Source organism: Pagrus major, chromosome 20 (genome assembly GCF_040436345.1).
Source record: "Pagrus major chromosome 20, Pma_NU_1.0".
Lineage (NCBI taxonomy): Eukaryota > Metazoa > Chordata > Actinopteri > Spariformes > Sparidae > Pagrus > Pagrus major.
Window position 1 is genome coordinate 25,475,242 of NC_133234.1, and position 20,628 is coordinate 25,495,869.

Below are 20,628 nucleotides of genomic sequence, written 5' to 3' on the forward strand. Positions count from 1 at the left end.
TACACACTTGTTCTAATTACAAGTAATTATAATAATAAATTATACATGTATTTAAATGTATGTAATCTGGAAGGTAACTAGTAACTGAAGTTATCAAATAAATGCAGCGGAGTAAAAGTACAATATTTACCACAAAATGTAGTGAAGTGGAAGTATATAGTAGCAATAAAAGGGAAATACTCAAGTACTTAGTCACATGCCATCACTGATTAAAAACATACGAATATGAGTAAAAGTATCTGATTGTACTTAGGTATCAAAAGTACAAGTAAAAGTAAACTATATGTATGTAATCTGAAAAGTAACAGGTAGCTGATGTTATTAAATAAGTGTAATGGCGTAAAAGTACAATATGTGCCTCCAAACTGTAGTGAAGTGGAAGTATTAGGTGGCAAAAATACTCAAGTAAAGTAACTCAAAATTGTACTTAAGCAGCACTTGAGCAAATGTACTTAGTTACAAGACATCCCTGATTATAAACAGATGAATATGAGTAAAAGTTCCTGATTATATATATACTTAAATGTAATCTAATTTGGAAAGTAACTAGTAACTGCAGTAATCATATAACTGTAGTGGAGTAAAAGTACAACATTTGCCTCCAAATTGTAGTGCAGTGGAAGTACTTTGGTATCAAAAGTACAAATAAAGTAAACTATATGTTTGTAATCTGAAAAGTAACAGGTAACTAGTAGTGGAGTGGAAGTATCAGGTGGCGTTCCATCAGTGAGTAAAGTACCTGAATATTGTCTTCAGGCAGTACTTGAGTAAAAGTACTCAGTTACATTCCATCAGTGAGTAAAGTACCTGAATATTGTCTCCAGGCAGTACTTGAGTAAAAGTACTCAGTTACATTCCATCAGTGAGTAAAGTACCTGAATATTGTCTTCAGGCAGTACTTGAGTAAAAGTACTCAGTTACATTCCATCAGTGAGTAAAGTACCTGAATATTGTCTTCAGGCAGTAATTCAGTAAAAGTACTCAGTTACATTCCATCAGTGAGTAAAGTACTTGAATATTGTCTCCAGGCAGTACTTGAGTAAAAGTACTCAGTTACATTCCATCAGTGAGTAAAGTACTTGAATATTGTCTTCAGGCAGTACTTGAGTAAAAGTACTCAGTTACATTCCATCAGTGAGTAAAGTACCTGAATATTGTCTTCAGGCAGTACTTGAGTAAAAGTACTCAGTTACATTCCATCAGTGAGTAAAGTACTTGAATATTGTCTCCAGGCAGTACTTGAGTAAAAGTACTCGGTTACATTCCATCAGTGAGTAAAGTGCTTGAATATTGTCTTCAAGCAGTGCTTGAGTAAAAGTACTCGGTTACATTCCATCAGTGAGTAAAGTACCTGAATATTGTCTCCAGGCAGTACTTGAGTAAAAGTACTCGGTTACATTCCATCAGTGAGTAAAGTACCTGAATATTGTCTTCAGGCAGTACTTGAGTGAAAGTACTCAGTTACATTCCATCAGTGAGTAAAGTACCTGAATATTGTCTTCAGGCAGTACTTGAGTAAAAGTACTCGGTTACATTCCATCAGTGAGTAAAGTACTTGAATATTGTCTTCAGGCAGTACTTGAGTAAAAGTACTCAGTTACATTCCATCAGTGAGTGAAGTACCTGCGCTCTTGGCGGCACCTGGCCACACACCGCGGTGGACCGCAGCTGGTCGGAACAGGTGTCAGAACAGGTGTACGAACCTCCACGAGCTCTTTTATTGTCGCACCGTGGGCGTGGGGCGTGTGCGCGTGACGGACAAGGCAAGAGGGGACGAGCACGAGCCTCCTCCTCCTCCCCTGTGAGAGCGGGCACGCGCGGCGCTCTCCCGACAGCCCTCTCGTGCCGCCGCGGTACTGTAATCATATGATAGGGAGGCGATCCGCCGCAGACAGCGACACACCGGGCGGACACAGCGCAGCAGCCGGGCCGCAGGACGCCAGTAGCCGCTGAACAAGTGCGAGGAGTCGGTCAGAGTGTCGCACGGAGCCGCGGTGCCTCTTTAGAGGAACTTTTCTGAAACTCCGGAGAGAGTCGGACCAGAGGAGGGGGGAGAAGAAGAAGAAGAAGCAGAAGAAGAAGAAGAAGAAGAAGAAGAAGAAGCAGAAGAAGAAGCAGAAGAAGAAGAAGAAGAAGAAGAAGCAGAAGAAGAAGAAGAGAGGGGCGCACACACGAAACCTTTGGCCGAAGAGGAGTCGCGCTAACCGGGGTCCACTTTGAGTAGCGAGCCGAGAGGCGGTCAGCGGGTCGCGGCCGGTGCTGTCCCCTGCGGTCCTCGCATCGCTTGCCGGGGCGTGTCTTTTTTTTTTTTTAAAATCCCCCCCCCTCTCTCCTCTCTCTCTCTCTCCCGTAAGTTAAGTTTTTTCGACTAAGCCAGGTCACTTTATCGCCGGAGCATAGTGCGCCATGGTCGGCGAGACAGAGGTGAAGGAGCGACCCAAGTCCAACCCGGACTACCTGATGCAGCTGATGAACGACAGGAAGGTGATGAGCTCGCTGCCCAACTTCAGCGGCATCTTCACGCATCTGGAGCGGCTGCTGGATGAAGGTAAACTCAGCTTGTCACATCCACATTTGAGTTTTTTTTTTTTTAAAATGGTGAGTTTTAATTAAAAATAAGCAGCTTTATTGAGTGGGTCGGTAACTGCGGGAGTTCCTCTCCGGCTCCTTGGAAACGTGACAGTCGTGTCATCCATCCAGAGAGAGATGCTAATTAAACACACAACTCACTCACACACAACTCTGCTTTTAAACTCACAATGGCATGAATCAAAAGTTTCTGTTGATTGGCTGTTAAATCACATTTTTAATTTGTTGAGGGCAGCAGATGAGCTCTCTCTCTCTCTCTCTCTCTCTCTCTCTCTCTCTCACACACACACTCTCACACACACACACACACACACACACACTGGGCAGTTGGTGATGGGAACAAACAGACAGTTGTTAGTCTTTCCCAGTGACCTAATGCGCAGGCTTATGTGAACGCTGCAGCCCATCCCTGAGCAGGAGAGCATGTCACTGTGCAAAATGTGTGATTTGAGGCCGCGTCTGCACAACCGGCCACTTGCACTTAAACTTGTTGCCATCTCACATTTGCAACAAAAGTCCACAATCTTAAATTCGCGTCACTTGTTTTCAGCGTGATCCTCGCCACTGTTGTTGCACATCAGGATCACCGAGGTCCCGACTTGCTGCTCTGTGACAAGTCTCATGACGCAGCAAGGTTGCACTCATACCAGACGACCTCCAGAGCCTGACAAATAGGTCAACTTAACACGTCTAGTGGCGTGCGTTCACGTTGAAGACTGACGGCCGAGCACATTCATCCCTCGCACACGATAATGTGACACCCGTGGTCAGAATGAAAGGCATTGTACCGTGCTCATTTCCAGCCTGGCTGTGTCTCCTGCCTGAGTAATGTGGACAAGGACACAGCACCAAAAAGTTTGTGCGGGGGTAATAAGAAAGCCTGCCAGTCACACATATTGTCAGGGTGCATGTTTGTTGCACATTTGGAAACACTGCGGTCGCGTCCGCTCTATATATAAACCCATGACAGGTTGAAGTGTTCAGATAAGGCCTGCTACAGCTCCCCCCCCACTTCATCTTGCACTCTTTTAACTCTGTTGTCTTCTACTTCTCGTTTTTCTTTCAGCAAGTTGCAACTGAAGTGTGACACAAGAGCTGCTTGTCTGTGCAGATTTGTTTGTGTATGCGTGTGTGTTTTAATAGTCACTTTTGGTCTTTAACAGGTCAGAATGGGTTATTAGAGGATCATCATTGTCACTGTAGCTGTGGCTGTAATTATGGCGTCCTACTGTAGTTATTACGGTCAGACTTATCGCTCGGAGAGCAGGCAGACGTGCCTGTCAGGCTGCTTAGGTCAGATGATATTTGTGACTCAAGGCAGTTATTCTGTACGTGTGTGTGTGTGTGTGCGTGTGTGTGAGTTCAAGCCAGGGGTCTGTGTGTATCTGCTGCGTATGTGTTTGTGTGATGCAGTAGTCAGTTATTATTGTGCTAGCGTGTCATTACAAAGGCATCAGAGGTTAGCGTCGGTCATTGAGACGACACCAAACAAGCAGACAGGCAGACAAACACAGTCTCACTCATGATGGTGTCTCGGCACCAAACCTAAGACAAAAAACTGACCGTTTAACAGTCGGTTTTTAAGCAGAAATAATGAAAAGTCTCAGATATAATGGACATTTTGCCACTTTTCGGTGTTTTGTAAACTACGTTTCTTTGGGTATGGACTTAGGGGCAATACTGATATTCATTATTGATAATCAAGGAGACTGATCAGCGATATTTGGAACTGATATAGATTCGCAGTTCAAATGAAAATCTTAGTGTCAAAATTTAGAAATTTAGAAAAAACAGAAATGGAAAGTAACTAAAGTTCAATTTACTCAAGTCCTCGACTTAGGTACAAATTTGAGGTACTTGTACTTTACTCGAGTATTTACATTACACTTATACTTGTACTTTTTACTCCACTTTATTTATATAACTTTAGCTACTAGTTACTTTGACAATTCAGATTGTTCAGTGTTGATAGGATGTTTCTCGTGACGTGTAACCAGTCAGATAGTGTTGTGGGCGTGACGTTGACTGAAACCACAGACTCAAAACTACAGACAGGAAGGCGGCTACGTGGGAGCCAAAGTAGCACATTTTGAAATCAATTTATTTGATTGGCAGTCTGATGTAAAAAAAACCCAGACTTCAAAAATCAGAATATGCTGAATGTCAGATCTGATTAGTGACCAGGCCTGTTGCCCTGATTAAAAAAAAAAAAATGGAAGAAGCCAAAAAGGCATTTATTAAAATTGTTTGCATTTTATAGACTGGAAGATTTATTGAATAATCACAAAATGAATCAAAATGAAAAAATAATAATCCTGCAGCCGTGTTACCTTTTTAATAATTGTCCTTGTCTGTGTGGTTGTTGAATAACTAGTGACATGAACACAGGTGGGTAGAGGAGGTCACTGTGACCCCACTAACATGCATGTTTTTTCATTACATTATTTACACAGTGAACGGGGGGAACAGTGTGTGTGTGTGTGTGTGTGTGTGTGTGTGTGTGTGTGTGTGTGTGTGTGTTGGAGAAACAGAAAGAGAGAAATTGCCTGTAATAATTGCAAAGCAGTCGGTGGTTAGATTCTACATTGTGGTGCAGAATACTTGTGACTGTCTCGCTGCCTCGCTGTCTGTCTGCCCGTCTCACTGTCACGCTCAGACCGTGCTGTAATTCTGGTGACAGTGAGTCATCGTCCTAAGAAACGGACGTGTGAAGAAACGTGACACTCGTCGTCCCCTCATTGACGCTCTCCCGTATGTCCACGGTTAATTTTACTCAACTTTACTCCCGTCTCTCTCTTCCTCTGTCTCGCAGAAATCGGCAGGGTACGCAAGGACATGTACAACGACACGGTGAACGGCGGCATGTTCAACGGACGGGACATGGAGGAGCTTCCTGAAGCCATCGGCCCGGTGGCTCAGCTGCAGGAGAAGCTCTACGTTCCTGTCAAAGAGTACCCCGACGTGAGTGGACAAACACACGACCTTTGACCTTTCAGAGGAGTTTGTTTACTTTTTGCTGTTGTCACTTTATCTCCTCTTAGTGACAGAGAGGCTGCCAGAAAGTCAGCGAGGCTTTTAATCAAGGCTCAATCAATAATGACCCAGAAAATTGTTCTCCAACAAGATTAAATGAATATTTCCGAATGATTAGTGTTAAATACTCAAAAAAAGCGAGTAACTGATGCGCATTCCTTCTCTGCGACACAGTTTTTAGCCATAAGTTTACACTATAAATATTTACAAGAGCTTAAAAGGCTGGATTAAGTCTTTCCCCCCAAATATAAAGACAAGTGCAGTGCAGTTGAAGACACTTCACCATCCAGTACATCCCCGCTCTCGCCAAGTACAGTTAAGCACTTCAATATGAGTTGCGTTGATCCAGATTGAATGGCTCACATGACTTTCTCCGTGCATCAGCTCGCCAATCACCGAATACAATGACAGGCTGTCCTCACTCACATGACAGAAGACTAACAGGACACACACACACACACACACACACACACACACACACACACACACACACAGGAGGGCACTAGAAACGGTTGAAGTCAAGGTTAAATTTAGAGAGCAGTTCCTCTATCTGAATCTGTGTGTGTCTGTGTGTGTGTGTGTGTGTGTGTGTGTGTGTGTGTGTGTGAGAGAGAGAGAGAGTCGACGGTCATCTTAGAGCGAATGTGTTGCAACCAAAGTGAACTTTAGGTTAAACTCGGTTAGAAAGAATAGGAAGAGGCTGCACAAATGTCATGAGCAAAGCAGAGACAGTGGCAAAGAAACAAACACACAGACACACACACACACACACACACACACACTCACAGAGGCAGCTGTCTAGTTAATCACTCAGTCATAGTGACAGATAAGGTTAAGAGAACGCCGCTGTCCTGTCATGCCACCAGCACCAGCCAGCACCCATATAATGAGCTATTTTTGTCCCTCTTAGTAACACAAACACATCACAGATGCACAAACTTCAAAGGCACACTGTGGGGTTAGGGTGACACACACATGTATGCAAATACACACACATTGTAAAAGGGCAGCTCGAGTGTGTGCAGTCAAATGTGCCTTGTTTCATTTCCACATCATTGTTTCTTGCTCTTTTTGTGTAGTTCAACTTCGTGGGGAGGATCCTCGGCCCGCGTGGACTTACAGCCAAACAACTGGAGGCCGAGACCGGCTGCAAGATTATGGTGCGAGGAAAGGGCTCCATGAGGGACAAGAAGAAGGTACACACACTCATACACAAAACAGGAGACAGTTAGCTTAGCTTAGCATAAAGACTGAAGACGGGGGGAAACAGCTAGCCTGACTCTGTCCAAAGGTAACAAAATTCCTCTCGTCTAATCTGGTTATAACCGAAGACTCTAAGAGGTCACGACGTCCGGCCAACAAATAGTGAAGTGAATGCAGAAGTGCCTTTTAAGATGCAAGATGTAGGAGAACAAGAAAGAAAGAAATGACAGTTTTGACATCTATGCATTGTGTTGCAGAGATATCTACTGAAGTTAGCATGCTAACCAGCTAACCCTGTCCTGGTCCGAAGCTCTTGTGCTAGCGGAATAAACATCAGCACCTCTCCAGTGCAGCACTTACTCTCGTGGTATGCTGCCCCCTATTTGCTTAACTACTCGTTTCACATTTGGCCAATTTTCACATATTGCACCTTTAAAACCTGAACTCTTACGAATGGCCAGCAGGGGGCGACTCCACTGGTTTCAAAAAGGAAGTATCGTTGTATGTAAGCTTATGAGAAAATGACCGTACTTCTCACTTGATTGATTACTTCAGTGAACAGTTTCCTCATGAGTTCATGATCTCGATCGCTGAGTTGACGTCTTCTTCAACTCAGCGTGATGTTCATTTAGTAAATTAAGGTCCCATTTGGAGTAAAATAGACGATAAAAGCAGGATGCTCTTTATGGCGTGGCTATCTTGTGATTTCAGTCGCTACCATGACTTGTGCTCAGGTTCTCAGTCAGATCCAATCAGGATATCCTCTCCAGCTCCACCCTCTCGTCCAAATATGGTTATAATGCCAAACTCTAGTCTACAAACCAATGGGTGACATCACAGTTTGTTTACACCCCAACTTATCTGCAGAGCAGTATTTGTAAAGATTTAACAAAGGAGATATAACTTACAATTAGTGAGTAATTAGTGAGCTTTAGAGGTGCTGGAAGGCAGATTTTGTTACCTTCAAACGAAGCCAAGCTAGCTTTTTCCCCTGTTTTTAGTCTTATGCTAAGCTAAGCTAAATGGCTGCTTTATCCTTATATAAACAGTAAAGACATAGGAATGGTCACAAACTTCTCATCTAAATCAATTCAAGAAAGAAAATGTGTATTTCACAAACTTCTTTCTTTTTTTCCAAGACTTGGTCTCAAAGTTGATTATGGTTGAGACAAGTATCCCGTCAAAGTGATCATTATTTGTACTTAAGTTATTGTGAAAGTTACATGCTGTGCTTCAATCTGACCTCATTTGGGGGGTGGACGAACACTCGGCAATAACAAAACGGACAAAAACAAACAAGAACACGATGTTCGAATGCGTCTGAGCAGCTTAAACGTGAACTGAATCCAAATGGGTGGAAATAGATTTCTGCTCAGATGTAAGAATAAGTTTAAACAGACAAACAACAAGCATGTAACACAAAGATAGTAATGGATTTTGATCCAAATGTTTCCCACTGATTGAGTTTCACTTAAGAGTTGGCTGCAAACACTCCCACAACACTCTTCTATCTATCTATCTATCTATCTATCTATCTATCTATCTATCTATCTATCTATCTATCTATCTATCTATCTGTCCATCCTTCTCTCACAATGAGAGTTTGGAGCTCAGTTTCCCTCTCCTGTCCTGGTGTTCGGTCCATCTGTTCTCCCTTCCTCTCCCCTGGTGTGTGCTGTTGGACGGAGTCGGCTCAAGCTTTCCAAACGGCAGGTGGAGCAAGTCCAGCATTCCAACCCACCCTCTCTCTCCAGAACATTCCCTACCCCGCACGCCCCTCAGAGAGAAAGAGAGAGAGACACACACAAACACACAGACACACACAGAGAGACAGAGAGGAAGGAAAACAGAGACACAGTGGGAGGCAACAGGGGGAGAGGAGAGAAAGATGTTGACTTTTGGTGTTTTTCAGAGTGATACATCTCACTTGACAAAACATCCACAGAGGATTGAATGTCCGAGCACACAATGCTGAGAGAGAAGACTTCATGATTTCAGTTTTTAACAAGGCTGCAACTCGCACTTATTTTCATTGTAGAGTAATCAGAGGTTTTTGTGATTAACTGATAGTTCAGGCTGTCAAAAGCTGTGAATGGTTTGGAATTATGGGTTAAGATAAGAAGATCGATACCACTCTCAGACCCGTCCGTTAAATATGAGTAGCAGGAGGAAAAACAGGCGGCCTGGCGAGGAAAGTCTGCGTTCCCGGCTAAGAAATAAAGAAATATAGTTTCAGGACATAAAGGTCGAAAAAGATCTAGTTCGCACGACTTCTTGTCCGACCACGACATAAATTAAAAGTACGTTTTAGAGGGCGAAATTAAACCGGCAGTAGACCTTAAAGTTTCGAAGTAAATGTTGATTGCACAGTGCAGTGGCTATAAAATAATGTAACCATCGGCATTTAGATCGGTTCTCTATTAACTTCACTTTTGCTATAATTTGTCTGCCGTCGGGCACAAAAATGAAGCCTGACTGAAAATCAAATTCATGTCTCCATTAAAAACTAAATCAATGAATAAGCTCACGTCTTGTCCTGTGTTGTTGGTTCTTGTTACACGATCCAGTTGTCCTTGAGACAGTGGCGCTAACAATACCATTTGGGAACACTAGGGGGGGTAAAGTTGTCTGTTTCGTCTGAAGGCTGGCCGTCATAGAGAGGAGAGAGAAGCGATAGCCTTCACATGCAGGGACGGCGCACATATTCGGACAATCTCTCCTGGAGGACGTTGGTTTAGTTTTGCTCTCAGTTGTTCACATGAAAACTGACATCAAGAATAACAAAAGAAAGCAAGAGAGTTCAAGGTCAAACACGGCTTACTTTATTACCTCCCCCGCAGCTAGTGGGCAGGTGTAGGTGTAAATCATGTACCGTATACAACATGGACGTAGTCTCCATGAATGTTTTTGAAGAGCCATTGTGAAACTCAGTGTGGTGGCTCCTGCGTTCGCCACTTGGCAGCGTCTGACTTCATCTAACTCCCAACTAATCTAAAAATAGGCTAAGAAGTGGAGCGTGGTGGAGCTCAGGTTGAGTGAAGCGTTAAGCCTGAATATAATTTTGAACAAGTGAGTTGATTAGCTATAGAGACCAAAACTGTTTTTTGGAAAAGGGCTGTTAACATTTGCACACATGCAGTTTTTGGCACTTTCGAGTTGACTTAATTTTTCAGCCCTGCTTGACGTGATTGTCAGATTGTTGGATTCAGAAAAGCTATTTGAGCAAACAACTTGTCGTTTTGACTCTAAAAAATGATTTAGTGAGCTTTACAGATGTGAGTAGGTGGGTTTTGTGACCACTGGACAGAGCTTGGCTAGCTGTTTCCAGTTGTTATGCAAAGCTAAGCTAACTGTCTGCCTGTAGCTTCGCATGTAACGAATATAATGATGGAGAAGAGGGACATGAACCAAATTTTATGGCGATCCATCCAAGAGAAAGTTTGTTGAGAAAGTTAAGTCAGGAACAAATCGATCTTAGGGTGGCACTAAAGGAAAATTCCTTGCATCACCAAATTCACGGTTCATCCATGACTGTTTAAACACAATTTCATGACAATAAAGATGTATTAAGATATTTCAGTCTGGATGTAATGACCGATTGAACCACCACCAACTCATTAGTGTCCCGAGAGTTCGTGTCACTAAAAATAAAACCTAACGTCTAATGATCTGAAACAGAGAAAAGCAGCGAGTCCAGCTTGTGTTCGGCACACAAGGTTATCCAAAATAGACACTTGCATGAGTAAACATGTGCACCTGTTCTGTTTATGAATAACACTAACAAATACAACCAGCATCAGTGTGACTCATTAAATGAGTCATTAATGCTGTTATTGTCGTTGAATCAACATCTAAATAACAATTAAAGTTGAAATTTCTATGAATTTTGGTTTAAAACATCCAAAAATGAACCAAAAAAGTGTGAAAAAAACAACAGATTTGACGTTATATCGTATTATAACGTCTTTGTGCTGTGTTGCAAAGTTGTCTACTGATGTTAACACGTTAACCAGCCAGTCCAACCTCGTAATACTACTGGATCGCTAGCTGCACGGCTAACTGAGCCACCTACAGTTAGCAGCAATTAGTGGTTACTCACTTACTTACCTATTTGTTTGGAGTGACCTTTGACAGGAGGCCAATTCTTACATACTGCACCTTTAATCGATGAGTCATTTTATATAGAGATAAACCTGTGACAAAGAACGATGTGATTTGGGGAAATGTTCCAGAAAGAATCAATAAACTGTAACACCAAACTTCTGTAGCGACCGAAGTGCAACAGGAGTTTGATAACGTTTCCAAAGCTGCATCACAAGGACCTTGAGCCTTGTGTGCGTTTGTGCGTAGTTGAGGCCAAGCTACAAAACCGAGCCAAACAAGAAGAAAAGTGAAATCCTGTTCCTTCTCTGCAGCAGCGGACCGAGCCTGTGCTGTGCATTCAAACGGGGCTTTTAAAACCTTTTTTGTGTTTCAGGAGGAGATGAACCGAGGGAAGCCCAACTGGGAGCACCTCAGCGAGGACCTCCACGTCCTGATCACGGTGGAGGACACACACAACCGGGCCAAGATCAAACTCCAGCGAGCCATCAACGAGGTCAAGAAACTCCTGGTGCCCGCTGTGAGTACGAGTCCGAACCCCTCAGCGTCAAATATTACGGACTGGACTGATGGAAAAGCTGTGTGTGACTGGATGAGGGTTCACTGTGTTGGTATGCATGGAAGGGGGAAGGGGATTGTCAGTCCAAAAAGTGTGTGTGTTTGTGTCTTTTTTGTGTTTTTGTGTGCGTCTCTGTGTGTATGAGAGAGTATGTGTAAGGGGTTAGGGTAATTAGGGAACACGCATAAAGGGGTTTCCATGGTAACCCCGGGTTGTTTGAAAGGCTGAGGGAATGAATGGAGAGTCTGTTCACTTGTTCTCCCCACTCCATCACTCCTTTCACTCGTTCACAACTCACTTCATTCCCAAACTACTGGCTACAGTATTCCTCTTTTCTCCCCCCTTTTTTTTTTGTTGTTGTCCACACAAGAGGACATTTTGATTGCACTCCTCAACATTTCTCACATTCTCCAGCCCACCTATTTGCCCCCCACCCCCCACTCGCATACATGCATACATGCATACATGCATACATGTGTGCAAACATGATGAAAATGAGAGAAACACATGGGAACAGCGACACACACTCACTTAATTATCTCCTCTTTGACACACAATCACAAAGGCACATATTTTGAAATCACAAGGCTCCTTCCTTTCCCCCCTCTGTAATACTTGCAACAATGGAAACAGACTGAAAAGACCAGCAGGGGGATTTCTATTGCAGCAATCAGCCGTCACTTCCGCTCCAATCACAGCCGAGCATCAGCCAGTGCTAAAAGTAAGAAGTGTCTATAGGCAATCAGGAGCTGAACACCTGTTAATCTACGCTTGTGGCTGTGCGAGTGTGGCGGGTGAAGTTAATGATATGTTAGTTTAACCCAGCCAACCTTGCCATCTGACTGTAAATCAGCCGAGCTTTTCACCGAGCTGTAACTGGAGCTAAGAAGGTATGACGTCTGACACTGAATATATTCTGGGGGATGCAGTGGCTGCGTTCAAGGTCCGGTCAACTTCGTTTGAGACTTTAAAGTTTTTCTCTTCAGAAAAACATTCAAACTGAATCATAATTACTTTCAGCGTACTGCAATGTTTGCTGACTTGTTGACCGGACTCCCACAACAGTGAATTCATTCACTTGTCAAGCGGCTGAATGACAATCCTCTTCACTATGTGCGCTGATTGTGCTGCTCTGCTTGTGTGTGTGTGTGGTGGTGCAGGCTGAGGGGGAAGACAACCTGAAGAAAATGCAGTTGATGGAGCTGGCCATTCTCAACGGGACCTACAGAGACGCCAATGTCAAGACGCGTAAGGATGACATCATAATTAACATGTGGAGGAGGGTTGGTGGGAGACAAAGGAGGGGTCTCGGTACAGGAGTCCACTGTATATATGAACAATGCCTCTGTTTCTCCCGTTAAATAGTCTGTTTGTCCTCTCCTCTTCTTCCCTGTCTATTGTATGTGTGTGCACTTTGTGTGCTTGCGTGTGGGTGTGCGCATACTTGCATTATTGTATGTTTGTGTGCTGCGCAGCCACCGCCGCCTTCCCTCTAGGGACCCCTCAGGCGCCTCGGATCATCACAGGCCCGACGCCCGTCCTGCCTCCGAACATGCGCAACCCTGCCCCCGTCACCACGCCGACCATCATGCCTCTGATTCGTCAGATCCAGAGCTCAGCCCTCGTACAGGGAGGGAATCCACACCCGGCGCTGGTGCAGCAAGGGCCCGAATCTGGAATCATCTACACGCCGTACGAGTATCCCTACACACTCACGCCCTCCATATTGGAATACCCGATCGACTCAACTGGAGTATTAGGTATTGTAATCAAAAGTTCATCACTTTCATACATGGTCAATGGATGTATTATGAGAACTGGATACTGGACTCCAATCACACGCGGAAATAACCCTTTTCCATTCGGGTCTCCGTCCCCGGCCCCGCCCACTTGAGATGACAGCACGCACAGAAAATAAATTGCATTTCTAGTCTTTGAACATTAAAACCCACTTGGTTAAAAATTCACCCAGTGTGAGGTCGATGTAGCACTGATGCAATACTGGGTTATGTTGACCCAGTAGCAATAGGGTGCTGTGACCCGGTGTTGATTTTCTGATTACTGGATCAAAACACTTGTAGCTACATCTATAAAGATGTGATCAGATAGAAATCAAATTACATTTTTGTCCTGCGTCGTTTCACCGCTCGTCCCCAACAGTTCTGTACCAGCTGGACAGACGATAGCACGATGCACAACGACCGTTTGTATGATACGGTGCAACTTTATCGTCAGTTTACACCGAAATTCATTTTGCATCCTCAGCCAGCGCCGCTCAAGAAGTCTACACACACATTAGACATACAGTTACACGTATGGCACATATTCATAAAGGCACATTCTCAGCTCTCACCTCTGACTGAACTCAGAACTCAGCAGAAGCTTCAGGTCTTTCTTCGTTTCCCTCTCGTCTCTGTATTTTTATGAAGCAGATTCGTAAAGCACTTCTGCCGCTCAAGTTTAAACATCTTTACATGACTTTGATCATATTCTGTAGACTGCGAACTGCAAACTTGAGAGCCAAATCTCATCCATTTCCACAACTGCATATCCAAAACACAAATTCAAAAAAGCACAAATGAAAATGTCACAATGACACAGTGTTGACATTTGCATTAATGCTTTATTGTTATTCAGATTTGTAAAGCGTTTGGATATCCTGTTCGTTCAGCACTTCTCAGCCACTGTACATTACTGTTAGTTAGAAATGGGACAAGACCAAGTCACCAGCTGTCGACGATGGTGTTTAGCCACCTGTGGTCCTACCCTTTCAGTCCAAACTCATATTAGAGGAGCGGTACAAAGTGAAGCAACTTTGCTGCTCGAGTTTAGTTAAATTTCAGGCATCATAAGCCGTCAAAGGAAGGTAATGCAACACTGAAATACGTCAAAATGCCGGACTGTCATCGACAAATCAGCAATGTAAAATTAGCTAGCAAGGTAGTTAGCCACCGAGAAATCAGCAAAGTAGTAGCGATCGTTTTATGGTTGTTATACAGAAAAGGACCAAAATACGATGAAACAACAAAGTTCTCTGAACACCTCAGAACAACACTCCACCTGACCGCTCTATTCCAACAAGAGTCAGGACATCGTACCTCCAGGTGTGAACGCGCAAAACGGAGGGTGGAAGGCCTGTTTCCCCCCAATGTAACGAAAAACCTGATTATTTTTGTGTTAATGTCGCGTTGGGTAGCAGGTGTTTTTGTGTAGCAGTACTACGGTTTGACACTGGGAACTATTGGCAGCAGTATCCAGCTCTTGTAATACATCTACGGCACATACACGTGAATTCTGAAGCTCATTGCTGGGCTAACAGTCCCTTCTCCCTGTGTTTTTGCAGGTATGGCTTTCCCAACCAAAGGCTAAGCAATAGCAACCCTTGCTAGCACACACATGGACTGGCTTGCAGAGACCCCCCTCCTCCCCCTTTCTCCCCCTCCTCCCCTACATACTTGTCCCGCAGAGCAAACACTCAAAGTTTGCTCATACTTTAGGATGACAGATTCCTCGACAGTCATTCTGTAGTCAAGTGTCCATTCCTGTTAATTTCCTCCTTGTATTAGCAGACTAGTGTTGTGGTGTGACAGCTATTTAACATTTTTTTAATAGTTCAGCTTCCGCTTGTAATTTTAACACGTTTTAGTGAACCCATAGATATTTTAGCGCCGCTGTTTGTGATTTAATATATGTTAAAGCTTATTTTAATCACAGAGCTCTAGAGTGACTTTGCTTACAGCTGATGTTGAATCTACTAGTGAAGCTTAGTGAGAAATTAGTGGTTTGGATTAATATTTTCTTTAGAGAGCAGAAGACCACAAAACAACAAAACATTCTGTCTCTTAGAAGCGTTTTGACTGATTTTCACCCTCAGCCTTGAACACTTTTTTTTTTTTTTTGTAAAAATTCCTGGTTTCACTGATGTTGGTGCCATGGGTGGACTGTTTGATGTCTTTCTGATGAGTAACCTTCTGTGTTCTGTTTTGGCGATGTCAATGGCTGTTAGCAGGTGCCATGACCGCTAAGGTACGACGCCACGACAAGAGAATCCATCCTTACCAAAGGGTAGTGACCCCAGACAGAGGTTAGTTAGCTCACCAGCCACTTTATGTGTATGTGTATATGTGTGTGTGTGTGCGTGCATGCAGACCAATGGACCAATTTCAGTTTACATGTGTCTGTAATACGGCATGCCTAAAAAGAGAAATTACTGTATCAGGCGAAGAGGTCACACGCTGAAGCAGTGTAAAATGTGAAACAGTGTTTGTTGCAGTGAAAGTGAAATAAGTGAGCAGATTGGGAGGAACCATGTGAGGGGTGACAGCTGCAGCGGTTATCTTTGCTCGCCTGTTAGATAAACTGGACGGCTCGCAGTGCCGGGACCCTCTCAATTAGAATGGATCGCTCCGTTCATGTGACTCGGTCCTTGTGACTCTGGATTTGGAGTCCTCTCTCAGAAACTTTTCTCTTTTTTTGTCGTCGTTTTTATCTCTTCACTACTACTCTTGACCCTAAACTGTGGGAATTTTTATTTATACCCAACTTCATTCCAGTAGATTTCCACAAATGTTTTTTTTTTTATGATTAATTAAATCCTGTGTTGTGCCCAATGACTATATGACATTTAAAGTAACAGTGATTGTCTTTTTTCCTGAAGGTCATTTCAATTCAATATGATCTTTGGTCTTTACTACTAAAACACAGCGTGTGATGACTACTGAGGTCTGTGTTACAAGCTCTTTTGTATGAAATACTGTTGTTTGTGGTCTTATCAGTCGCCCACTGGACTTTATCATTGGGGCTGTTTACATCTTTCATATATTTCCTAGCCAGAGTGGTGCTGTTACCATGTATTTAGCTGCAAAATAAATTTGTATATAGGGATTTTAAGGATTTAAGTGCTTATATGAAGCTTATGGAACAAGATCGCTTGGAAATACTTGTAGTATTTTTCTTTTTTTTTTCTTTTTTTTTTTTAGTTTTTTTAGTTTGTAAATTTTTATTTTTGTTTTTACGACATGCTTTTTATAGATGAAGTGTCTCCATGTAAACTTCAAACTTTATTCAAGGTGTGTAGCTACTACTGTTTTAGTCACCGCGAAAGGTGGCAATGAAGGCAGTGTTTTGCTCTGTCTATTTAAGATGAGGTGACCTTCTCGATTCACAGGCCTCGTGACTGTTTTATGCAATAGAAAAATGGACTAGCTAGCTACAATATATGTGTGTATGTGAGCGGTGGTGCTCTTGTTGTACACGATGGACAAAAAAACACTAAAAGGCAATAAAGATGACTATTGAAAAAAATCTCTAAAGAAAACCAAAGCCTCTAAATTCTTGTAGTTAGTCTGTCTATTGTTAAATTGTTTCCTCTAAAATCACCATCTCTTAACCTCTCATCACTGTCTCTTATGGTGCCTCTTTGCTTACTGTAGTCATTAGGTGCTCTTCTAATACTCCATAGCACAAAGATAATCAATAATCAGTTAATCACAACTGTTAATCATCAAGATCCTACGCCTGCTGCTAAACAATAGCTCTTCTTGTCAGTGAGTGAAAGTATTTCTGAGGCCCAGGCACTTTTCTTTGGACATAAAGGTCACTCTCTCACCCACATGAAACCATGCTGTCTCCCTCTCTGTCTCATGGTTTCACTGTCTGTCTGTGCTAGACGTAGCCCAGCTAGCATGAGTAGTATCACTATAGCAGCGGTCGCACGACAGGAGGGGCATCTTCTCCTTAACCTAACCCTGCAAACACCTCCATGAGTCCACACGAGCATCGCTAACCAGCCATTCCTTATGTCACCACCCGGTGGTTGATGTAAGTCTTTCTGAATGGTTATGCCGGGCTCATGAAGGTGTTGCGCAGCTCTTCTGTAGCGCCCCTCATGCTGTGTGACTGCAGTAGATCTGCCTTGTTGTCATCCTGACGCCACTAGCTGACACTAATCTCTCTTCTATCTTTTTTTCTTTTTATGTCCCCTTTTATGTGCCCTTTTTGTTTCCTTTCCACGTCTGTCCGTCTCTGTCTGTCTAACTCTAGCTGCCACGGCAACTAACCCATGACCCCTTGACCTTCTGACCTTTCCGCCCACTGATGACCCGCCCATCTCTGCCCCGCTGGCGTGCTCATTGGCCCACGGCCCCGCCACTCCCTCAGCTCAGCCAACCAGACCAGCACATTGGGAACAACCCGGCTGCTTCTGTCTAACCAGCCAACCAGACGACAGCGATCATGGGAATAAACCTCAGGACCCCGCCCATCACCAAGTCCTAACCTAAAACTTTACCGAACGTGCCTTCCTTCCCAAAAGTCCAAAGCCAGAATGTTTTATAAGCATTCGACGGTTGAAATCCCAATCTGTTACACCAGTAGACTTTACTGGGGACGGGCCCCTGAACTGGTGAAGGGCTCTTAAGCCAATCCCTGGCTGTGCCAAACTGTCTCCCTGAGCTGCCCTGCCCTCAGTCCACGTGATGCAATAATATTAATGACTCATTTAATAACACGGTAACTATACTGATGATGATGGTACTTATCCAGCACAGGAACCCTCCGCAAACACTAAACTAAAAGAGACACGTTGATATTTTGTCACATTTTTCCTCATCGGGCACCTCCTGATTAACCTGGAAACTTTTACACACTTTGTTGCTTCTTTTTTAAGGCCAACATACTTTTAATAACTCATTATAACAAAATTATAATCAGTGTTAATGTATTCGTATATTAACACACTCTCCCTTGAAATGTAACATGTGAATCCAACGATGTGTTTAAAATGTTGCCGCGAAGTCAAACAGGTGCTCAGTGAGGAAAAATAACAAACTGGAATCCAAAATTCAAAGTGTCCCCAAAGTTTTTCTTAAAGGAACAGTTCATCCAAAAATGCAACTACAGTCTTTATCTACTCACCCTGGTACAGATGGAAAGTCAGGTGAAGCTTCGTAGTCCAACAAAACATTTCTGGAGCTTCACAGCAAAACAGCATCGCAGCGTTCTCCTAAACAGCTGAAGTAGCTGGGGACTTGTTTTAAAACGTTACAAAACAACTGGTAACGAATGTGAAGTGGCTCCATACAGCTCGTCTGACCTAATCCAAGTTACATTTACTTTTTTAAACCGAAATGTAGCTGCCTTGCTAAAAGCATTAGCGTGTCTGAAGGGGGTGAACGGGATCGACCACACCCATTTTTAAAAAAATAATGACATTTTAATCTCTTCTAGTCTCCAACATACACACACACATTTGTAATAATATAACTTTTGCTTTTTTTGTCGCAGGCCTGACCTCGGTAGATTAAAAAACATACAATGTAAATTAGCAAAAGGACAAATTAAAACACACATTTGTCATAGAAATGTACACGCTGTTCTTCACAGACGACTTTTCCCCTGCTGGCGATTCCAAGTGGTATTATTGTTGTTGCTGTTTTTCTCAGAGCCGACAGGACAAAACGTGACTTCATTCATTCATTTAGTCTCAAATGGAGACAAGAAAGCAGATGGAAATGATGCCAGGCTGCAACATTTCTATCTGCTTGGATCACCAGTCAGGCTTCATTTTCCGCAGATGATTCCTCGGCTGGTGGCGACAGAAAGGCACAACAAAAGCCAAGTTTATGGGGAACTAATCTAAACACTGATGGTGTCATTATTATAATGACACGTTAGAGCACAAAACTTTTCTACTGCCAGTTTAAGAGAAAAATCTTCACTGTTGTTCGTGCTCGGTGTCGAACTTCAATACTTATCAAGCATCAAAAAACATCTTGACATCTGAAACCAAATTCAATACCTTAATCTAATCTCATCAGCATCAGCAACACGCTTCTTGGTGCTTGTGATCGGATGTCTCAAGGCGTGATGGAATAACACGAGGTTACACCCAGAGACTGGGCTCAACACGTTTATGTGTGATGTGTCATCTTTCGCTAAAGTGGATTTTATAAAACTGGTACCGAAAAAAGTATCTTTCAGGAACTGGTAATCAAAGTTAAGGTATCATTACTGGTATTGAACATTTTGCTAACGATACCCAGCCCTCGTAGCTGCAATGCTAATAGTCTCACGAGCTCAGCCGCGCCTAAAGGTTGTAAATAACGTCTTTTCAAATGCGTGTGTAATCTCTGGGCTTCTGTAGACTTGGATTAAGTTGTACAAGCAACATTTTCTCCAGCTGCTTCAGTTGTTTAGCAGAACGCTGCAACGCTATTTTTCTGTGACGCTCCAGAAACGTTTTGTCGACTACGAAACTTCTCCTGACTTTTCCATCAGCGTGTGGATGAGGAGACGCTGACTGACGTTTCATTTCTGGGTGAACTGTTCCTTTAAGCATCCCACTGAATCAACATATACAGTCTAAATACCAAGCACAGAGAGGGAAGCGTGCACTTCCTTTGTCTAAATCTGGAGGACTTACACAACGATGCCTTTGCCTTCTTCACACTACAGTATTGTTATGAGCTTGAACGGCAGTGCCTTTATTTATTGAGAGCGATGGAACAACGTTTCACCTAAATCTACTTCTATCATGTCATTTGGGTTTTATGCAGATTAATCAAATGTCTCCCCGTACACATGTTTATGGCTTTTTACATCCGTAACTCTTCTCAGTTCAGATCTCAGTGCCAAAAACTTAACAAAAAAAAAGTGGCTCATTTGAATTGGAGGTGCGATGCAGTATTAAAGCAGCAGCTACAGTGTGTGAGATGTTTATGTGAGGTTGGGTTACCTCCAGAGAACAGTGTTATATTTGATTTTTCTTTGTTTGTTTGTTTGTTTGTTTTGTTGGAGATGAAGTCGTCCATATATAAATATATTTTTGCATGTGTATCCGCTCTTTCAGAAGTTTTGCAAACACACACCTGATGCCTTGACATACAAAAAAAAAAAAAGAAAGAAATCATGGAGTCGTAACATCTGTAACAAGTTTATAATGTATTTTTATATTCTATTTTGTACGTGAAAATAACATTAAATGACCTTTTCAGATAAGAAACATTATGCCTTATTACGGAGAATAATTTGGTGAACATAACATCCTTCACGTGTGATTATTAGTAACCATTGTCCTGATTTACTGGAGTCTCTCTGATGTCCTCTGTATTAACTTGAGCCTTTGAGATCAGCATTGCTTGCCT

General features: G+C 42.9%; 1 protein-coding gene across 5 annotated transcripts; it reads left to right on the forward strand.

The window, feature by feature from the left end:
* Positions 1 to 1,777: 1,777 nt before the first annotated feature.
* qki2 (QKI, KH domain containing, RNA binding 2) lies at positions 1,778 to 20,498 on the forward strand. 5 transcript variants are annotated; one of them, XM_073489404.1, is made up of 9 exons: positions 1,778 to 2,548; positions 5,402 to 5,550; positions 6,702 to 6,818; positions 11,303 to 11,446; positions 12,646 to 12,733; positions 12,961 to 13,245; positions 14,805 to 14,828; positions 15,492 to 15,569; positions 17,528 to 20,498. In XM_073489404.1, the coding sequence occupies exons 1-9, from the start codon at positions 2,407 to 2,409 to the stop codon at positions 17,548 to 17,550; spliced, it is 1,050 nt and encodes a 349-aa protein (XP_073345505.1). In that variant the 5' UTR covers positions 1,778 to 2,406; the 3' UTR covers positions 17,551 to 20,498. The 5 variants fall into 5 exon arrangements, with proteins under 5 accessions (XP_073345505.1, XP_073345507.1, XP_073345508.1 ...); XM_073489406.1 differs by having other exon boundaries at positions 15,495 to 15,569; XM_073489407.1 differs by lacking the exon at positions 14,805 to 14,828 and having other exon boundaries at positions 1,779 to 2,548.
* Positions 20,499 to 20,628: the final 130 nt, after the last annotated feature.